The 20,742-nt window shown below is 58.8% G+C and overlaps 2 protein-coding genes across 2 annotated transcripts in view; both read left to right on the top strand.

Moving 5' to 3' along the window:
- Positions 1-9,146, top strand: part of SHISA7 (shisa family member 7) — a 31,533-nt gene extending 22,387 nt beyond the window's left edge. Inside the window, exon 6 of the mRNA XM_037888189.2 lies at positions 36-9,146. Within this exon, the coding sequence (XP_037744117.1) occupies positions 36-619 (584 nt within the window). The 3' untranslated portion in view covers positions 620-9,146. The remainder of the gene's footprint in view (positions 1-35) is intronic.
- A 1,613-nt stretch (positions 9,147-10,759) lies between these two features.
- UBE2S (ubiquitin conjugating enzyme E2 S) lies at positions 10,760-20,419 on the top strand. Its single transcript, XM_037888556.2, has 4 exons — positions 10,760-11,193; positions 15,191-15,338; positions 16,118-16,308; positions 19,925-20,419. The coding sequence occupies exons 1-4, from the start codon at positions 11,191-11,193 to the stop codon at positions 20,225-20,227; spliced, it is 645 nt and encodes a 214-aa protein (XP_037744484.1). The 5' UTR covers positions 10,760-11,190; the 3' UTR covers positions 20,228-20,419.
- The last annotated feature ends 323 nt before the right edge of the window (positions 20,420-20,742 follow it).

Consider the following 20,742-nt stretch of genomic DNA (forward strand, 5'->3'; position numbering starts at 1 on the left):
TGCCCTCCCCTGCTGCCTTTGCCCCGCCCCGGCAGCGGAGAAGGACATGGACGAGCTGTACCTGAAGCGGCGGCACCTGGCCGAGCTGACGCGGGGCACGCTGCCCCTGCACGCCATGAAGATGAACTACGAGCGCTACGGGGAGGCGGCCCAGCACCCGCGGCGGGTGATGTCCCAGGAGCACATCCTCTCGGACGGCTACCGCCCCTCCCCCTACGACTGCACCGGCCCCCGGGAGCGGGTCGTCTCCCACGAGCGGCTGCTCTCCCGCGAGGTCCTGCACTCCCAGGAGCCTCTGCTCTCGCCCGAGCGCCTGCACCAGGGCACGGGACCCTTCCAGGAGCTGCGGCTGGGCCACCAGAAGGCCCTGTCCCAGACCAACATCTGTGCCACTGGCACCCCGCTGCTCGAACGCCACCAGGGGCACAAGATGAACTCCCACCCGTCCTCCGCCAACTCGGCCCAGGCTGCCTGGGAGGTGGGCAGCAACCACACGGCCAACCGGCGCCAGGGCTTCGGCGTCCGCCGCCAAAGCACCATCGAGCAGCTGCAGTTCATCCCCGGGCACCACCCCAGCCAGCACCTCCGCACCGGCAGCAAGAACGAGGTCACCGTGTGAGGGCCGGGCTCAGGTGGACTCGACTTTCCAAGGCCATAGCTCTCTTCCTCCTACTCCTCTGTGTCTTCCCCCCCGTCCTTCCCGTCTTCTTTCTTGGACCGGGTGGCCTGCTGGGCTTCAAGGCCTTTGCCGGGCTTTGGTGGCATCTGCCTTTGATGACCTCAGCGCCATGAGTCCTGTCAACTTTTGATGATGTCAGGGTTAGGTTGAACCCATCCACGCTGGATGACGTCAGCCCCTGGGGCCCTGTCGACACTGGGTGACATCGAGGTTGCCTTGTCTCCGTCCATGTTAGATGATGTCCACAACTGGTGACATCACTGCTGTGGGCCCTCTTGACTTGTGATGATGTCAAGATTGCCTTGGGCCTGTCCGTGTTGGGTGACCTCAGCGCCACAGGCCTTGTCAACTTTTGATGATGTCAAGGTCGCTTTGAACCCATCCACGTTGGATGACGTCAGCCCCTTGGAGCCTGTCGAGATTGGGTAATGTCAAGATTGCCTTGTCTCCGTCCATGTTAGATGATGTCAGTGCCCTGGGTTCTATCGACTTTTGATGTCAAGATTGTGTTGAGCCTCTCCATGACTGATGACATCAGTGCTCGGGGCCTTCTCAACTTTTGTTGATGTCAGGATTGCCTGGGGCCCATCCACATTGGGTGACATCAGCACCATGGGCCCTGTCAACATTTGATATCAAAGTGGTGTTGGGCCTGTCCCCGTTGGATGACATCAGCACCATGGGCCTTGCTGACATTTGATGATGGCAAGATTGTGTTGGACCCATCCACGTTCGATGATGTCAAATTGCATTTGGCCTGTCCACCGACATCGGCGCTGTGGGCCCTGTTGATGGTTGATGATGTCAGGACAGTCAGGCCTGTCCATATAGGATTACGTCAGTGCTGTGGTTGTGTCAACATTTGATTCCATCAGGACCAGCTGTCCTGTTGACTTTTGATGATGATGTCAGCACTGGCCATCTTTGATGACATCTGCACTGTGGCCCTTGTCTATGTGTCATGATGTCAGTACCACCAAGCCCGTCAACCTGTGATGATGTAAACACTGTGGGTCAACCTTTGATGATGCCAAGAGGGCTCTCAACCTCTGCTGTCAATACCGTCTCCATCTCATGACATCAACACTGTGGACCTTGTCGGTGATTGATAACATGAGTGCTGTGGGCCTTGTCGACGTCTGATGACATCATCGCCGTTTCATGGTCTCAACACTGTGGACCTCGTTGACCGTGGATGACACCAGTGTCCTGGGCGTCAGCCTGCTGGTTTTGACATCAGTCCAGTGGCTCCGTCGCCGATTGACGATGCCTGTTCACTGGGCGTTGTCACTGATGATGTCACAGCAGTTGGCCTGGTCAATAGTTGAGGAGATCAAGCACTGCCAGGCCATCATCAACCCCTGATTATGTCAGCACTGCGGACTTTGTTGGTGATGGATGATGTCAAGATCATCAGGGTCTGTTGACCTTTAATGTCGGCCCTGTTGATATTCAGTGATGTCAACTCTGTGGACCTGGTTCCTTTTTTTGATGACATCAGCACTGTGGGCCTTGTCTATCTTTGATTATGTCAGTGCTGTGGGCCCAGTCCACTTGTTGATGATGTCACCGCTGTGGACCCAATCCCCTTTTTTATGACATCACAGCTGTGGACCTGGCCCGCTTTTTGATGCTATTGCCGACAGAGGCGCGGCCCCCCTTTTGAGACTCAGCCCGCCCCATGATGTCATGCCCGCCGGCCCCGTCCATTCAATGAGGACGCCATGGTGCCTTCCGATGACATCACCGCTCCCCTCCAGCAGGCCAGATGCCCCCTGGCACCAGGGTGGGAGCAAGTGGCCCCCTCTCCCCGGATCTCATGGCCGGGGCTGAGAGCTCATCAGGTGGGCCATGGTATGGCCAAACCTCCACTTCCATCCCATCCCACCGCTGCCCCCCATGTACATATCTTTATATAGCGCTCTCTGGTTTCTCTCTTCCAGTGCTTCGGCTCTTTGGATTTCCAGCCCACTCCACTGCCATGGGGCAGGGGAGCACGAGCCCCCACCCCTCCAGCACACGTGAATGTAGTTTGAACAGCCTCAGCTCTTTCAAACCCCGCCCCTCTCTCCCCAAGATCGTGGGTCACCCCACGCCGTGGGGGGGGGGGGCGGTAACTGGGTCTTCGTATCATGCCTTTTTCTTTATTTCTCTTCCGTTTCTTCGCGGGCCGCTTGCTAGGCCCTGGGATCTTCGATCTCATCACCCAGTAGAGTTCTGACGGGTCTCAGCCTCAAACCTTTTCATCCCTTCGTCCCCCTCTGCGCTCAGACCCCGACCATCCAACGCCAAAACATGCTCCTCTTCTGCACTGTGGTATGCCTACGGGGCATGGCCGGCTGCTACGGATACAGAGGCACTGAGATGGGGTCCTGCCGTGCTGGGCGCTGCACAGATATCGTCACCGAGAGCGGAGTCGCATCAGGCCAGGCGCTGCCCCATCACACTGGGTATTGCCCAAAGAATCACTGAGATCGGGGCCCCGTCGCGCCGGGCACTGCCCAGATACATACTATCTGTGTCTTCCCCACAGAGCTCTCCATCTAAATGTATCAAAATCAGCTGGAACCCAGGCTAGCCCACAGGGTTCCCTCTCCCCTTCGTGGCTGTACCATGGAGAGTGGTTTATAGGCCACGTACCACTGGAGCTCTTTAGCCCAGGTGTAACACAATCCTATTCTTCCCCAAGGCATTAGAAACTCCCGAGGGCCTTGGCATGGCTTCTGGTACAGACCGTCCAGCCTTAAATAAAACCCCTCTCTTCACATTGGCTCCTGACCTCAGGGGACTCTCTGCAACCCTGGCAGGCAGCAGCTTAAACACCAATACAAGGAGTGGCTTTATTGCCATACGGTTAGCCTGCGGAACTCCCCACCATTGGATGTCGCTGTGGCCAAAAGCTTAGGTGCCTACAAAGGATCAGCTTCTCTAGGGGTCACTGTGACTCATGGCAATTCAGCCGGGCCCTCTGTCGCCAATCTCTTCAGCTGGAGTTATAAATCAAGAGCTGAAATCATTTAAAGCCAACCCCCTGGGTGGGTTAGTCCGTATTTGCCCCCCAGGGGATGTCTTGTCCCTTCCTCTGAAGCAAGTCTGTAGGGACCACTGGTGGAGACCCGGATACCGGGCTAGATGGGCCTACCCACTGGTCAGTTCTTAGACTCCTGTGATTTTTGCGGGGGGTGCTTCAGCGTTTGGGGTGCCCGTCTCAAGCGGCTGATTGTGAGAGAGGCGGGCGCTCAGTGCTGCCAGGTGATTGGGAATGCCTTGATGGCATCCGGAAATCACAGGAACAGAGAAAATTGACTGGAGCCAATTAATGGGCCCATCTAGCCTGTCCCGTCTCTGACTGTGATCAGTACCGGATGCTTCAGGGGAAGGTGGTTAAAGCAGAAGCCTGGGGACTCAGGACTCCTGGGGTCTATTCCTGGGGAGGGGAGCGAATCTAGTGATTAGAGCAGGGGAAGGGGGTCAGGTGTCAGGACTCCTGGGTTCCATGCCCCCTAAGACTGGTTGGATATCCCTTCCCACGTTACGTTCCCGCCGGAGAGTCCTGTTCTCCATAGAGTCTGGGGCCTGTTGGGAGCGCTGGGATTGCCTAGTCTAGCCCCCAGCGTAACGCAGGCTGGACCCGTCCATTCCCCTTTTGAACCACCCTAAATTCTTGTTTTCAACAACTCCCTGCCGTGGTGAGTTCCCCAGGCTCATTCCACATCATGTGGAAAAAAGCATTGCCTTTAACTCCCCTTGTCCTTTTAGCCAATCTCTCACGCTCCCTTCCCTGCCTCCCCCCTTTCAAAACACCACCCCGCCCCCGGCAGTTAACCCTTTGAACACTCTGAATTCAGAGGCCGCTCCCTTTAAGGGTCAGGCTGCAGGACATACCAGGCAGGGGGGGTTTAGGATTTGATTTTTTAGGGCCCCCTTTTGAGGGGCGATTTTCTCTCCCCCCGTCCCCCTGCCTGATCATCCAGGGGTGGCAAAGCTATAAGCTTCCCCTTCCGGATGGGGAGCCCCAGCCTCCAACCTTCCCCTCCCCCAGCTAGATTTCTGCCCCCCTGTCCCCTTCTCAGGATCTTTGGATGAGGTCAGCTGGGCTCTGCCCCCTTGACTTCACTGGTGCCATAGGGCAGAGAATAGCCGTGGCGCAGGACGCCCCGGCCCTGACCCACAGCTGCCCCCAAAGGGCCCCAGGGGACAGGGAATAGCTGCAACTCAGGGCACCCCTGCCATGCCCCCGATCTGCCCCCATTGGCCCTGGGGGGCAAGGAATAGCTACAGCGTCAGGCGCCCCAATCTGCCCCCTACTGCCCGGTGTGGGTGCAGCACCCTCACCCTGGCTGGGGCAGAGCACCCAGGGGCCCAAGCGTCTGGGGGAGAAGCTCGTGGGTTTTCTGCCCCACAACACTGGTGACGGCAGCACAAGCCATTCCCCCCACCTCCCCACTACGTCGTGCCCCCGGGATCTGTGGGGGACCCCCTCCACCCCCGCATTCCTTCCCGAGCCCCCTTCATCCCCCTCCCCAGACATCCCCTCCTCCGCTGAACTCGAATCAAGGGCTAATGTTTCCTCTTCCTCCCCTCCTTGCCCCAGGGGTATTTTCGTGTTGGGAGGGGCAGGTCGGGGGGGGCAGGGTTTTGTTGCTGTTGTTGTTGTTTTTTGGAAGTATCTCAATGCAAAACTTTCCCCTGATGGGGGGGACCCCAGGCTTTGGGAGGCAGAGGGAGCCGAGCCATTGGCCCCATTCACCCTGCCCTTTGCCCCCCAACTCGAGCCACCACCCCCCCCCAAATAATCCCAGGGATTTTGGATCTTCCCAGTCAGCTCAGACCCAAGATGGGTTTGGGAGGGGACCGGTTTGGGAGACCGCTGTGGGCCTCCCTTGTGTGGCCCTCCTGGGTCGGCGGGGGGGGGGGGGGGGCGCGGGGGGGTGTCAGTGCCTCCTCCCCCTCGGTCCCATGCCTCCAAGCATAAGCCATAGTTGACCTGGAGCACGTTGGGTCCCCGGATGAACAGCCATTCGGCCAGGACGGGACCTGGAACCCGCCCTGTGGGGGTCCGTGTTAGAGGAAAGGTGCTGAGATGTGGGGGGACTGGCTGGGGGGGATCCCTAGTCACCCCATGTCACTGGGAGCAGGGCGGGAGGGCGGTCATGGCATCCTCAGGGATTGTACAGACCAGAGTGAGCACGAGGATGGGGGCAGTATGTGTAGGGGGTGGGGGCATGGCGGGAGGTGTGATGGGAGTGTGGGGGGAGGTGGGAGTTTGGTGGGAGAAATGGGGGGATGACAGAGGTGGGGAGGTTCAGTAGGAAGTGGTGGGATTGGCAGGAGGAATGTGGGGGGACAGCGGAGATGTGTGAGGAATGTGGGGGGATGGCAGGAGGTTTTGGGGGATGGCAGGAGGTCTGGGGGGATGACAGAAGTGGGGGGTTGGCAGGAGGAATGTGGGGGACAGCAGAGGTGTGTGAGGAATGTGGGGGGATGGCAGGAGGTGTGAGGGGACAACGGAGGTGGGGGGTTGGCAGGAGGAATGTGGGGGGACGGCGGAGGTGTGGGAGGAACGTGGGGGGACAGCAGAAGGTGGGAGGTTGTGGGGAGGTGGGGGTTGTTGTGAAGTGTGTGAGGAATGTGGGGGTTCAGTGGAAAGGTGTGGAGGGACGATGGAGGTGTGGGGGGACAGCAGAGGGATGAGGGGTCTCTGGGAAGTGCAGGGGTTGGCAGGAGGTGGGAGGGGCTGCATGGGTGGGTTGTGTATGAAGAGAACGTGTGTGGGGGGTGTGCGGGCGTGGGAGTGGTGCCAGCGCGGGCATGCCGGGTTGTGCCCGGCTGTTGGCGTTGGGTGTGTTGGCATGCGCACGGCGGGATCCGGGGAGGCTCAGCAGGGGCACAATGTGTGTTGTATGATGTGTCCTTGGCTCCATGCCTGAGACCCAGCTCTCCCTGCCCCTCTCAGGGCCGGGGGGCCCGCACCCCGCGGAGACCAAAACCCACCATCTGGGCCGATCCCCCCACCCAATGCTCAGCACCCACTCCCCATGGGAGTCCATGGCACATCCTCCCCTCCGGGGCTGGGATATGTCGCTCTTCCGTCCCGCGGCCCAGTTCTGGAGAACTCCCGGCATGATGCCGAGGGGCCGGTTCTTCAGCCCCTGGGTGTCTTGTTTTGCATTTTTTTTAATATAAAAAATAAAACGGTGTCTTCTATTTTTAGAGCCGCGACTGTTTTGACCAGTCGCGTCACATGCGCTAAGGGTTAAGCCATAGGCTCTGACTGGAAAGCCCAGCCTCGGCTTGCGAGGCGCCCTCCCCACTCCTGGTGGGCTGACACGTGGCGTTGACTCTGGCCCGTCTGCTTCGCCGGCCGGCAGGTACGGCAGCGCCTCCCACGAAGTTCTCTGCGATCGGACGGGCGCGTCGGCTCCCACGCTCGAGGTGCGACCAGCCTCGAAGCCGGCCTAGGCCTCGCTTCTGGTCGCTCCTCAGGAGGCCCTAGTGCATGGGAGCTCCCCCGGCACGGCGGAACGAGGCACGCAGCGTCCGTGCCCAGCTGTGCGTGTGGGCGGGGGGTCCTGGGTCCCGAGCGCAGGGAAACAGCTGTATAAATGGCCCATAAACAAGGGTCTACACTGAGCTTGTTACCGCTCATTCACCCTCTGCCATTCACGGTCTGTTAGGCACTTGGCAGCGTGCTAGTGGTGAGCATGGGTGTCTCGATGGTCATTTGCTATTCACTCCTCCCTGTTCACTGCTCTCTGTTCACTTTGTTATTGACTTCCACTACCCCTGTTCACTGCTCACCTTTCAGTCTTAGTTATTTGCTATTCACTGTTCACTGTCCCCATTCGCTCCTCACCATTCACTGTTTGTTATTTGCTATTCATTGTTCACTCTCCCCATTCACTGCTCACCGTTTCACTCTTCACCATTCATTGCCCGAAATGCAGTTTGCACTCTCAAATATCCCTCACTATTCTTCATTCAGTATTCGGCCCTCGTGTTTCATTCTTCGCTCTTCCTGTTCACGGTGCAGCTCGCTCTTTGCCGTTCACTGTTCTTCTTTCTCTTGTCACCATTTCTCATTAAGGTCCCCTCGTTCCCCATCCGCTGTGCTTTGCCTACGATTCCCTTTCTTCCCTGCGTCTTCGCTAGTTCTCATTCCCTTGCCGCTCTTGGCTCCTTGGCTGCCAGCCGCTACTTGCCCAGTGGCCGTTGGCTCCTCCTCACCTGCCAGGCCGTTTTGAGAAAGGCCCAGGAAGACAGCGGGTGGCCAATCCCACGCAGTGCGAGATCCCCACTGGGGAGCCCCACCATGGGCGACAGGTGCCGAGAGTGTCCCGTGACCAATCAGTTGGGCTCCTGTGGCTCAAACCCAGGGAAATCAGGGCTAAACCCAAGGGAACAGGAGGGGCCTTAGCATCAGGTTGTTCCACCTGCCCCGGTAGTGGAAGGGCCCTGATAACCAGCTGCTGAGGACGGGGAACCCATTTCCCCTGCTGCACGTCAACTCGTTTTCTGCCAGCAGAGGCTGCGGTTCCTGGTGTACCCCGAACACGCCATCTTTGGACAAAAAGGGGAATGTTGCCCCCTGCTGATCCCCCTGCTCCACAGCCCAGCACCCCCTGCTGAGCCACTGCCCCACAGCCCAGTGCCCCCTGCTGAGCCCCTGCCCCGCTCCCTGCAGCCCAGTGTCCCCTGCTGAGCCCCCCGCCCCTTCCCTGCAGCCCAGTGTCTCCTGCTGAGCCCCCCGCCCCTTCCCTGCAGCCCAGCGCCCCCTGCTGAGCCCCCCGCCCCTTCCCTGCAGCCCAGCGCCCCCTGCTGAGCCCCCCGCCCCTTCCCTGCAGCCCAGTGCCCCCTGCCCCAGTCCCGTCAGCACAGTGGCCCTTGCTGAGCCCCCATCATTCTCCCTGCAGCACGATGCCACCTAGCACCAAACTGGGGTATCGGGGCCTGCACAATCTGCCCGGGGAGAGCGCCCCATAGTGAGCAAAGGGTCCATTTAGCCTTGTACCCTGCCCTCTCTCTGCCCCCCCACCCCAAATAAGACCCATCTAGCTCAGTAGCCCACCCCCTGCCAGCCCACTCCGGATTAGACCTGTGGGCCCCTCTAGCTCGGTATCTGACCCCGGCTGATCCCATCTCTGGCAGTGGGCAGCACCAGCTGTCTCAGAGGTAGGTACAAGGACACCCCCTAGTGAGCAGCCGGGGGGCAGCCTTCCAAACCCCAGTGCGGCAGGCAGAGTGGGGGGAGGCGAGTTGGTGGGGTCGCCCTTCTGGCTCTGAACTCCCCCTGGCCTGGCACGGGGGTTCACGTGCCTTAAGGTCACCGTCTGCGGCCGCCTACCCCTGTGGGAGCCCCGTCCGGCTACAAAAACGACGCAGCCCCTGGATCGCACAGAACTCGGAAGGCGCCAGAACCAAATCAGGTTAATTTAAACAGAATTACAAGCAAAAAAACAAAACAAAACAAAAAAAAACCCCTAATAATGAATAATAATCAAAGTAATTAACTACCGACTCAGTGAATCAGGGGACCACGCCAGCGGGTGCGGCAAATCTCGAAGGACTCTGGGCTCAACCCCTAGGCCAGTGACTCCATGTGTATTTAAAGGAGAAATAAAGTTGTTATAAAGTACCCGGGAATTGCTGTAATTTTGGGATTTTGAATAAACTGATGTTTCCTGCTGCTGGTTTTGAGTCCTCCCCTCGCTGTCAGGTGTTACGACAGTGTGCAGACGTGGCCCCCCTAGGGGGGTGGAGGCCAGTTACATGGGGACCCCCTCGCCTGCCGCTGGGACGTGGCCCCTATGGGATGGGGTGGGGAGCTGGGTATTCGGGGACCCCTCACCTGGTGCTGGGATCTGCCCTCTCTGGGGTGGGACGCGGGGGCTGATTATACAGGGGGACCCTAGCCTGGTGCTACAGGGGGACCCCACCCAGCGCTGAGACGTGGACTTTCTGGCATGGGGAACGGGTGCTGGGGATCCGGGGACCCCTTGCCTGGCACTAAGACCTGGCCCCCTCTGGGGCAGGATGTGGGGGCTGGGTATCCATGGATCCCTCGCCCAGCGCTGGGATGCGGCCCCTCGGGGGCGGGGCGTGGGGGCTGGATGTATGGGGACCCCTCGCCCAGCGCTGGGATGCGGCCCCTCTGGGGCGGGGCGTGGGGGCTGGATGTATGGGGACCCCTCACCCCCCGCCTGGTGCAGGATAGCAGCAGTTCTGCACCGGCCTGGCCCGGTGGGTTGGAGCCGCCCAGCAGGGGACGTGGCCAGGCCCCGTGGCCCTGGTGCTGCTGGCCGGGGGGCCCGAGGGCGTTTTACGGGGCACCCCAAATACCAGGCCTTGGGCCTTAATATTCTCAGAGAAGGGAGCACAGATGCCCCCCACGCCACCTACCAAGGGTGCCTCCTCCCCGCTTCCCTGGCGGGGAATCTTCCTCCCTTCCTGGAGCACTACAGGGCTCATGACACACACACAGAGCCTCTGGGGTAGCTCAGGAGGGAAGGGGTCACACAGCCTCTCCCCTCTGGAGTCAGCCCCCCAGGCCTCGCTGAGATGGGGTGCAGACATTGCTTTACGTTAGGGTGACCCTAATTCTCCCCCTGCCCACAGCCCCAATTCCATGAGCTGATTGGCTTATGTCACATTTGCATATTATATGAATATTTAGAAGGCTATGTACAGGGAGGGCGTTCGCTCCTTTAGCTCTAATTGGCTGCTTGGGTTGTCATTTTCAACAAAATAAAGGGAAGTCCCGCCTCCTCCTCTCAGTTTTTTTCTAAAAGGTCGCGCCCCTTTGTGGGAAGTGGATCGTGTCCCGCCCTCCCCCTTCCGCACGGGCTTCTCCGTCCCCATTGGCTCCGGAGACCGTCAATCCGGCATTTCAAATCGCTGCCCCGCCCCTCTCCCCGACCGTTAGGGGTAAACAACCCTGTGCTCCCTCTTCCCCCCTCCCTCCTGCCTCTCAAACCGCCGCCTCCACGCGTTCATATTCAAATCCCGCCAATCGGGCGGCTGGCCCCGCCCCTCTCCCCCTTTCCCATTGGCTCCTGCCCGTCGCGGACATTCGTTGTCAACGTCCTCCCGGGGAAGGCAGGAGGGGGGGTTCAAACCCCTCCGTTCCACCGGGCCTGATTGGGCGGCCGGGATTCGAAAGGGCGTGGTCGGCCCGGGCCAAAGGCTATAAAGTCCCTTGCTGGGCACTAGCCCAGCTCTAGTGAGGGTGGGAGGCGATTGGAGAGAAGCCAGGAGGGGGAAATCCCTGCAAGGGGAGAGCCCAGATTTGGGGGGGGCAGGTAGAGGGAAAAGGGGGAGCGTGGTTGGCACAGGTGGGGAGGGGGGGGCCTGGGAAGAGACCCTGCCTCTCCCCACCCTGCAAAGCAAAGGGGTGAGCTCTATAGGGTTGGGCCACCCTTTTAGGGCTGGGGGGGTAACCCCCAGATTTAGGGGGTGCCCTGCCTGTGCAGGGGGCACCTGGTCTCTGCTAACCTCAGCCCAGACCCACCGCCATGGTGAGTGGTTCTTGCTCCCTTGATCTCTGCTTTCCCCAGGCACCCACCAGGTTACGGGTAGAAATTTTTTGGAGGGGTTTGACCTCATTTTGTGGGGGGTGCTTGCCTGAGCCCCCTTAATGGGGTGGGGCTGCTAGCAAGAGCTTATGGGGCAGGCAGCTCCATTATCGATAACAGCAGCTTTGGTTGGGTTTTTACTAGGACCTGGTTGCAATTTGGGGTAGGGTGCACGAGGCATGGAAATTGGGAGGTGGATCCCATTAGCCCTTTAAGGTTAGGGGCCTAGCCTTGGGGGGCAACTGCATTTAGGGAGTCATTAGCCAAAAGCAGTGGCTGTGTTTAGAAATAACGGGCCACAATTCGTTTAAGGTCCAGTGGGTACATTGGTGCGTTAGGAAGAATAGAACAAACAGGTATTTAATGGGACGAGATTGGGGCATCTGGTTCTTTAAAAGCTGTAGCCGGTTCTTATTTAAAAGGAAAGACTTTAATAGGCCCTAAACTTTGGGTGAAAGTTTTGATTTTTTTTGATGTGCCTCATTTATTAAACAGCTGTTTTTTAAAAATGTAGGCAACAATCGGCCCCAATATTAGAGGGAGGTGAAAGGTGGCTGCATGTTTTTATGGGTTATCGATAAAGGCTGCCTTTTAAAAAAAGTGTATAGATTTAATCGGGTCTGACAGTCATCAGAGGTGGGTCTAATTTTTGCTGCTTCTCTTATTATCAATAATACTAAAAGCGGCTCCTAAGCTCTGTAGAGTTTTTTAAATCTCTGGGTAACCTGACAACCACGTGGCCTTTCAAAATATCTTCTCTGTTGGGTGCCGCTGTGGGAACAAGAAATGGTGTTCTAATTTGCTTAGCTCTGTATTGCATGCTGTTTGTAAGGAGGATCTGAACGCGTGGCAGGTATGTATGTATCTGTGTGTCTTGTCTGCCGGGTGATGGTTCATCCCTGGAAAGGACTGGACAAAAAGCGATCTGCATGTATGAATTTCTTCTACACAAGTCTGGTGACTTGCCAGACGTACCACTTATTTTGGACAGTGAGGGATCTGCATGGATGGCTTTCTTATACAGGCCTTGCACGATCCTGGTGACTTGCCCTAGTGACTTTTGAGTGTAAAATTATAATTATTTTCATGATGGGTGTTTAAGGTGGGGAAAAAGCTAAGGGCAAGAAGTTACTAGCCCAGCTGGTTGGTTTGAGGCAACTATATACTGGGCTAGTTAGCCCTGTGGTTGGGCTAGTGGATTTTGATGCTGATCTTGCATGGTTTAAGAATATATGGTAGAAAGTTTTTGGTGGCTGGCTGGCATGTGCCATGGGTCAGGCTGTCAGATTCTAGTGCAGGTGCAAAGGGTCTTACACCTACATGGGTGACAAGGATGCTCTTACTAGCCTGCTTTTCAGATCATCTGCTTATTAATGTTTAGATCTTCTCCAGGCCAGATCTTGTTGCCAGCAAAGGCCGGGACTTTTCAAAAGCACTTTGTTTTTTTCGGATGCATGATTTTTCTTTTCTTTTCACCTCCCCACAGGAAAACCAAGAGCCCCTTTTGTGGGGGGGGCCTCGAATCGGGCACCTCCTGATTGCTTGCTGCTTTTCAAAAGCGGCTAGCAGCCTAATTCTGAACAGGCCCCTGGTGTGAAACTGGCCCACAGAGAGTTGCTGTTACTAAAACGGTGCAGAGGTGGCTGCCGTGTAATTTCTTCCCTGGGCATAGCCCCGCGGAGCAAATGCAGCATGCTTTCTAAAATGTCTCTGTGCAGCACCGCAGAGCCCCGGTGAGGAACTGTCTGCGCCGGGTAATAATGGCTCAGCCAGGGCGGACAGTCACAGGCTGGCTTATAGGAGGGCTTGGATTGCATATTTGTTATGTAGCTTCATCTCTGGATCCTTTCTGTCACCTGCCACGTAACGCGGCACAAAGATCTTTAAAGGATCCCCTGTGTTTTATCGGCAGTAGGGCCTAGCGCCCGTGGGGTGCCAGGGATCCAGGCTGGGCGGGCTGATGGCTTTCGGACCATCGTGGGCTGGGGTGAGGAGGTGAAATCTGCCTTCGGGAAGTCCTGTTTACAGGCCTGGCCTGCCTTGACCACAGTCTCCTCCTTTAGCCAGAGCTTCCTGGCTTTGTAGCTCCTTTGTATTTACATTTTAGAGGCTGGATCAAGGAGGCTGCTTCTACCCAATCTGCTGCCTCCTATCCCAGGACACTTTTGCTGCTGGCTTCTTAGCTCCTCCCTTTGGAGGCCAATGCCATGTCCCAGGCTGGTTGTAAGGGGGTGTGTGTGGGTGTGTAAAACTGCCTTGGTTTGAGATTGGGGGTGGGGAAGGTACTCGGGGGTCCCCTTGAGCTGCACTGGGGCACTGAGCCTGTAGTGTGTGTCTGGCCCTCGTGTGCTAATCCAGGAGGGCCCGTGAGTCATCCCCATCTGATGCCTGCTGGGCTGTCCTCTCTGGCATGACATGAGTTAGTGGGTCTCAATTGGCATCAAAAAACCAGGACCTTGGGGGGGTGACCCTGAACCCATAACTCTGGACGGCTGGCTGAGCAAGATTTCCCAGGGCAGCTGGATCTGAGACAGGGCTGAGGCTCGTGGCCTGTGGTGCGGTGTGTGGTCAGCAGACCTTGCTGTCTCTTCTGTGAAGATGCATCTGATCTCCTGGGATAGCCATTTGCTGGGGCTAAATCTGCACCTTCCCCTGGATCTGGGAATTGCAGTGGCTCTGGGGTTGGTTGTAGCTTCTCCTGAGGCTTGTCCCGGCTTGTGAAGCATCCCCTAAACCCCGGCAGAGACCCTGAAGGGGCTGAAACCAAAATCCACCTCCCTTGAAAGCTCCCAGCATCTTCAGAGACCAGGCTTGGCCTTCAAAAACTGGGCCTCGCTTGAGGAATGCAAACAGAGCCTCCCCTCCCCCTGTCTCTCCCCCCCGCCCCAAATCTTGTAGAGGGTCTTGAGTCCCTAGTACAGTGGGGGCCTCATCCTTGTTAGTATGCCTAACAAGAATGGGGGTGGGGGGGCAATCTTTGGATCTGTCTCTAGGTGGTCAATATCTTTGAAGGCCTCCCCCAACACTTAACTGCTACAGCGTTTAAGGGGGAGGAGAGGCCTGCAGACTCAGGAAGATGCCGCTGCTTGATAAAGTGTGAGTGTGACAAGCTGACCTGCACCTCCCTAGAGAGTCTTTCTCTTGGGTGGGGGGGATTTTGCTCTGCCACCTCTGGGGATAAATCCAGAGCATCAGATCCCAACTGATCCTCATGGACCAGCCCCTCGAGTAGCCTTGTTAAAGCCAGTCTGGGTCCCTGGGTGGTGCCCACTGGTTTTGGGGGAGATCCCAAGACAAGGATTGAGGGAGGAGAAATCAGTGGGTGGCTGAAGCTGAAGGGCAGCCTCCCCTTTTAATCTCTCTGGGTTTCATCTTCGCCAGAGCCACTCGCTTCCTATTCCCAGGTCCTGTGACTCTGTCTCGGTGTGAACGGTGCTTCCCTGTTGCACCAAGTGGGGCAGGGGGCTGAGGTAATGGGTGACCTAGAGGAGCCCTAAGACAGCTGGGGGTGGGTGGGCACTGGAGCTAATTGCAGAGGCTCAAGTCTGCGCAGCTCTTCTTACCATGTAGGGATGCAAGATCTCGGGGCTCAAAGCCAACCTGGACTGGGCAGAGAGAACGCTGGGAGGGGAGGCCTTGGGCCCGGAAGGGGGCAGCTTGGGGGGCTCCTTAGGGGGTGCTCTCCTCTCTGTCGGTGCTGACCCTAATGCCCCACCATGCCTGTTCTTGGCATGCTTGGCCCCTAATGCTCCTGCTTTTCCTGAGCTCCCCTCTGTTTTCCAGGCCTGTGCGGGTCTGGAGTCCGTTGGGCACATCCGCCCGAGCATAACTGCTGGGCCCTGCTGGCGGGGGTGGGCAGAGAGTGGAGTTCCCCCCCCCCCCCCCCCCCGAGCAGGTTATCACTTAGTCTGTGACGTGCCCACGTCCCTCTCTCCTGCAGAACTCGAACGTGGAAAACCTGCCGCCTCACGTCATCCGGCTGGTCTATAAGGAGGTCTCCACCCTGACGTCGGACCCGCCGGAGGGCATCAAGGTCTTCCCCAATGAGGAGGACATCACAGATGTCCAGGTCACCATCGAAGGACCTGGTGAGATGGGGGGTGTGGCTGGTTGCATGGGGGGCGTGGCTAGTGGCTGCAAGGGGGCATGGCTTTTCCTCAGGGGCCTCCCCCCTTGCTAGCTGCCACCTCCCCCACTGTGTTTAATGCTTCTGCTCTTGCCTGAGGCTGGAGGAGTCGATCTCTGCCTGAAGAGGGCGCTGTGATCCCTGCTTTGACCTCAGTGTGGCGTTGGGGCTGCTGTCCTGGGGCTCAGCAGGGGGCGCCATGCTGCAGGGAGCTGGTGAGGGGGGCTCAGCAGGGGGTGCCATGCTGCAGGGAGCCAGGGGTTGGGTGGGGGCTCAGTGTGGAGCACAGTCCCTACTGACCCCCATGCAGTGCAGAAGGCAGCATCTCTGACCAGGACCTCCTCATGCTTGGGAGTTGACGTTCCCCTGAGGTTTCCCAAGGTGCCGGCCATGGCCCCCCAGCGCCTGAGAACTGCCGGGGCAGGAAGTAGTTACTCTGCGGTGTCACTAGAAGACAGGATTCTGAACTTCCTGTCCTAAACTGTTGCTGGGTGGCCATGCTGGGCGAGCTGCCCCCAGCTGCTTCCTACGGCACAGACAGGGCCTTCCTGGGCCGCGGGGGGTCATTCATTTTGGTCCCTCCCCAGCCATGACTTGCTGTCATCTTCCCCTGCAGCCTGGCGCCCCCCTAGCCTTGTGGGGCTGTTCTGGGCGAGTTGGGGGTGGGGACATACCCCATGGAGGTGGGGGGGCTGGCATGTGGGAGTGGATCCCTTCTTATCTGCTCTGCTCCCTTGGCAGAGGGGACGCCCTACGCTGGGGGCGTCTTCCGCATGAAGCTCATCCTGGGCAAGGATTTCCCAGCCGCGCCACCCAAGGGCTACTTCCTCACCAAGATCTTCCACCCCAACGTGGGGGCCAGCGGCGAGATCTGCGTCAACGTCCTCAAGAAAGACTGGAAGGCAGAGCTGGGCATTAAGCATGTGCTGCTGGTAAGCTGAGGGGCCAGCAGGGGGTGCTCTCCCCTGGCAGGCAGGGCTGGCCCCAGGGTGGTGCTAGGAGCGCTGTGCTGCAAGGCCAGCGCTCAGCAGGGGGTGCTCTCCCCTGGCAGGCAGGGCTGGCGCTAGGGGGCGCTGTGCTTTTGGGAGTTGATCTTTCTGATGAGGGGAAAACCCCAGGCTCTGGGTACAAGGTCATCAAAGGGGAGCTGCAGGGGTCACCAAGCCCAGTATTTGCTAAGGCTGTTGAAGCTTCCCCGGGGGGAGGGGATGCAGGGGCTGGGTATACAGGGACCCCTCACACAGTGCTGAGATGCAGCCCCTCTGGGGTGGGATGCTGGGGCTGGGTATATGGGGACCCCTCACATGGCGCTGAGATGCAGCTGCTCTGGGGTGGGGCAGGGGGGTTGGTTATACTGGGGCCCCTCACTTGTTGCTGAGCAGCAGCCCCTTCTGGGGTGGGGCGTGGCACTGTTTAACACTGCACGGCAATCCCAGGTCAGGGCACTGTCTGAAGCTGCAGGGAACTTTGGAGGGCACAACTTGATCACCCCACAGGCCTCCCCCACCCCTTTCTCCCCCCAGAGATCTGATACAGTGGGACAGGTTTCCATCAGCGCAGCGCCCCCTAGTGCCTGGTGTGTGCTACCCCAGCTGTCTGTCCCCAAATGGGATCAGCGAGTAGTGACAGCAGCGCCGGTCAGGTTAAACGTCCCGCTGCCCGGCTGGGTGTTTTCCTAGCTTGGATGACTGGAGGCTTTAAAACCTCAAAGGGACCCTCTGTTTCAAACACTGCATGAGCTCACTGCATCCCCTGGGGCGATCCTTCCAGCTCCCTGCGTTTCAGGGTCTCCCGTGGTCCCCCTCCCTCACATTGGGTGCTCTGGGTGTCCCATTTCCTCCCATCCTCTTCCCCCACCATCCTTTTCTTTCTGCCTGGGCGATTGCTCCTGCTTCCCCCCTGGGATGATGGGCAGAGCCAAGTGAGGGGCTGTTGTATAGGATGAAGCCTGTGTTTTTTTCCCCCCTTTCCATTTTCTAACTTCCTACCTATTCAGTCAGCTTCTAGCACATTAGACGTCTTCTCCGCCCTCGCGCCCCCCATGGAGTCACGTCCACCTTTGGTCGTCCGATTACACAAATGACCAAAGACACACGCTCAGCGGGTTCCTGCCACTGTTATCTGAGCGCCTTGATATATTTACAGCCGCAGCTAGGATGGTGGGAGAATGCTTCTGTCCATGTATAACCCATCCGGTGGTGTGGCTGCATCCATGCTCTGGGGTTGGGCTGGTGTAGCAGAGATCTACACCTTTAATCTGTGCCTCAGTGTCCTCTCATACAACAGTGAGAGCTGCCCTGCCCTACCTCTCTGGGGGGGCACTAGGAGGATAAATCCGAAGGCTGAGGGGGCCAGATGAGCCCCTGAAATCTGGTCATAAGAAACCGCTGTGGTTAAACTCTGCCTCGTGGGAGGGTGGATCTAGTGCTCTGCTTGGAGCGAGCTGGGTTCTGTTCCTCGCGCTGCCTGTTGTCGCATCCTGTGGCCAGGCCTCAGTTTCCCCAGCTAGGGCTCTAGCGACAGGCCCGCCCCTACCCAGGAGAACGACCGCTCTGGGGAGTTCTCAGCGAGCTGTTCGATCTGGTGCCCGGGGACGGGGGTGGCCAGGATCTCTACAACCTGGAGCCGGAAAGCAAGGCAGGCCATGGGAATCCTGGGTATCTGGAGCAGCTGTGGGTCGGATCCTGGGGGCTGCTCCCGGGTGGGAGGGTGGCTGGGCACGTGGGAACGAGGCTGTTTAGGCCGTGGACACTCGGTCTTTCAGTGCTTGATGGTCAGATACTTCCACAGGGTACCCACAGGCCGGGACAGCCATGTGACGGGGGTGGAAATGGCCCCCAGAATTTCCCCCCACTGCAGGGGGTGTGGCCAGGGTGCCCTGCAGTGGAGCTATTCCTGGCCCCCCAGGGGCCATACTAGGATGGACTGTGTCTTTGACCATCCCTGAGGCTGCCCCCCACCTGGGTCCCGTTGGTGCTGGTGTGTGGATGGGCCCCCGGGATGTGTGGAGCTCAGGTGGTGGTGCAGCCTGGGGCCGGGGCTGGGAGGAGGGAACGCAGGCCAGGCAGCAGAGCGTGGGAAGGAGAGGGCAAACAACCCAAAATCCCCTCCCGGGGGCTCCGTCCCCCTTCGCTGTCGCACTCTGCGACTGCCACGGTTCCTGCCCCAGAGGTGGTCGCATCTTGGCGCTGGGATGGGGGCAGGGTGACCGGCGCTGCAGCAATGCCAGGTGTCCGGCCCATCGGCAGACAAGCTCAGGGCCCCTTGCCCCAGGCTCCCCCCCGCTGGACCCACGGCCACCAGCAGCTTGAGGCTGCGCCCTGCACATCCGGTCTGGAGGCTGCTGTGGGGGGCTGGTTGTTCGCTGCCCCTGCTTCCTGAAGGAAGGGCAGGAGTCCACCTGTTGTGGGGCGCTGAGCAGCCCTGGTATGGTGGAAAGAGGATGGGGGGCACATAGGCCCTGGCTTGGGAGGGGCTGGGGGACTGTGGTGGGAGGAGGGAAATGTGGGGGGGAACTGCTGGGAGGATGGGGGCCCTGGTGTGGTGGGAGGAGGGAGATGGGGGGGCTGTGGTGTAGTGGGAGGAAGGGAATGGGGGGCGCACAGGGAGGGGATGGGGGATGGTTCACCAGGTGTCCCAGGAATAGAGGGGGCTGGGCAGGTGGCCCCCAGGGGATTGAGAGGAACAAGGAGGCAGTGGTGTGGCCCTTTGGAAGTACCAAAGGAGCAGACCCTTTTTGGCCTGTATCATCCTCTCCGTGGGGTGGGGAGTGTGCACATGTACAGCCCCTAGCACAGCAGGGCTTGGCCTGGCCGGTAGATCCGCCCAGACTGGGCTGGCTGCCGGCTTCAACCTGCTGGCCCTCACCCGCCTGTCTGGGCACCTCCCCTGCACAATCAACAGGGGCAGCAGAGTCCCTCGGGAGCCGTGCGTCTCTGGCGTTCCTGTGGCTTTTGGCATCCCCTTTCCTTGGGCGTGGGGGAGTGGGCCCTGGAGAGGGAAGGCCAAGCAGTCTTGCTTAAAGCTGCACCCACTGGATTTGCCTTCTCTCCCGGAAGCTGGGGCTGAGGCCAGATCCTGTCAACTGCGTGTTCCTTCCCCAGCTTCTGCCCCCCAGCGTTCCCCACAGAAACTGGGTCTCTAGCCAGCAGTTGGGACTCTTAACCAGGGCCAAAACTGAAGGTCAGCAGCAACTGATGAGAAATTGCCATGTTGATTTTTGCCTGCCTTGATTCTTGGGGTGCCTCAATGGAGCCTGGTTTTTGGGGGTGCCCCAGATCTCTAGGCACCTGGAAAGACTAGATCCAGAGGCAGGTGGCAGGGGGGAGGTTTGGTACTTGTCTGGCTGTGGTGGGTGCCCGGGGGCACCAGCTTTGTAATAAGCAGGACAAGCTGGGCCTCCTGACCTGCCAGCTGCAGCTGTCAGTGGAAGGGGCCAGACTGGAGGGAGCTCCATGGCACCTCAGCTTGTCACCTTCCCTCGGGAATGAAGCGGTGGGGAGCCCCCGCTTGGGTTAACCCCGTTCCCTCTCTTTCCCCCCCCCGCAGACCATCAAGTGCTTGCTGATCCACCCCAACCCCGAGTCGGCCCTGAACGAGGAAGCGGGGCGCCTCCTTCTGGAGAACTACGAGGAGTATGCCGCCCGGGCCCGCCTGCTGACGGAGATCCATGCCCAGCCCTCCAGCCTGCGGGGGGCCAGCAAGGATCCCGCTGACCCCTGCTCCTCCTCCGCAGCCGCCCTGGCCCCCGGGGGCGAGGGCCCCATGGCCAAGAAACATGCCGGCGACAGGGACAAGAAACAGCTGGCGAAGAAGAAGACGGACAAAAAGCGGGCACTCCGGCGGCTCTAGGGGTGCGCGGGGCCTGGCGCGAACCATGGACTAGTGGGGGGTGGGTGGGGTTGGGGAGATCCAGGCAGGGTTCTAATAAAACTGTCCCTTCTTTTCCCAGCTTTTTGTTAAGACGCTTTGGTATTTTACCCTTTTTTCAATCTTAAGTTATTTAAGTTATAAAAAAAACTCTATTAAAGGACTTTTTTTCTACCGAAGGGTTAATTTATTCCCTCAACCCTGGGGCATCCTTGATCCTTGGCACCCCCTGGACAGGGGCAGGGGGTGGCAGTGCCTGGGTTGAGACCTGTTACAGGGAGGTGCCAGCATAGGTGTGAATCCGGCCACCAGGGGGCAGAACCGCCCTCTATGTGCAGAGAAAGTTCTGAATCCAGCTGACCCAACATAGCAGTCCTGGCTCCCTGCCCCCTGCTCTAACCACTAGATCCCACTCCCCTCCCAGAGCTGTGGGCTGACCCCCTTCCAGCCTCAGAGGCTGAGGGCCTTGCCACTTGCGTGCAGACAGGGCTGATGGA

This window comes from Chelonia mydas, chromosome 23 (assembly GCF_015237465.2).
Source record: "Chelonia mydas isolate rCheMyd1 chromosome 23, rCheMyd1.pri.v2, whole genome shotgun sequence".
NCBI classification, from domain to species: Eukaryota; Metazoa; Chordata; order Testudines; family Cheloniidae; genus Chelonia; species Chelonia mydas.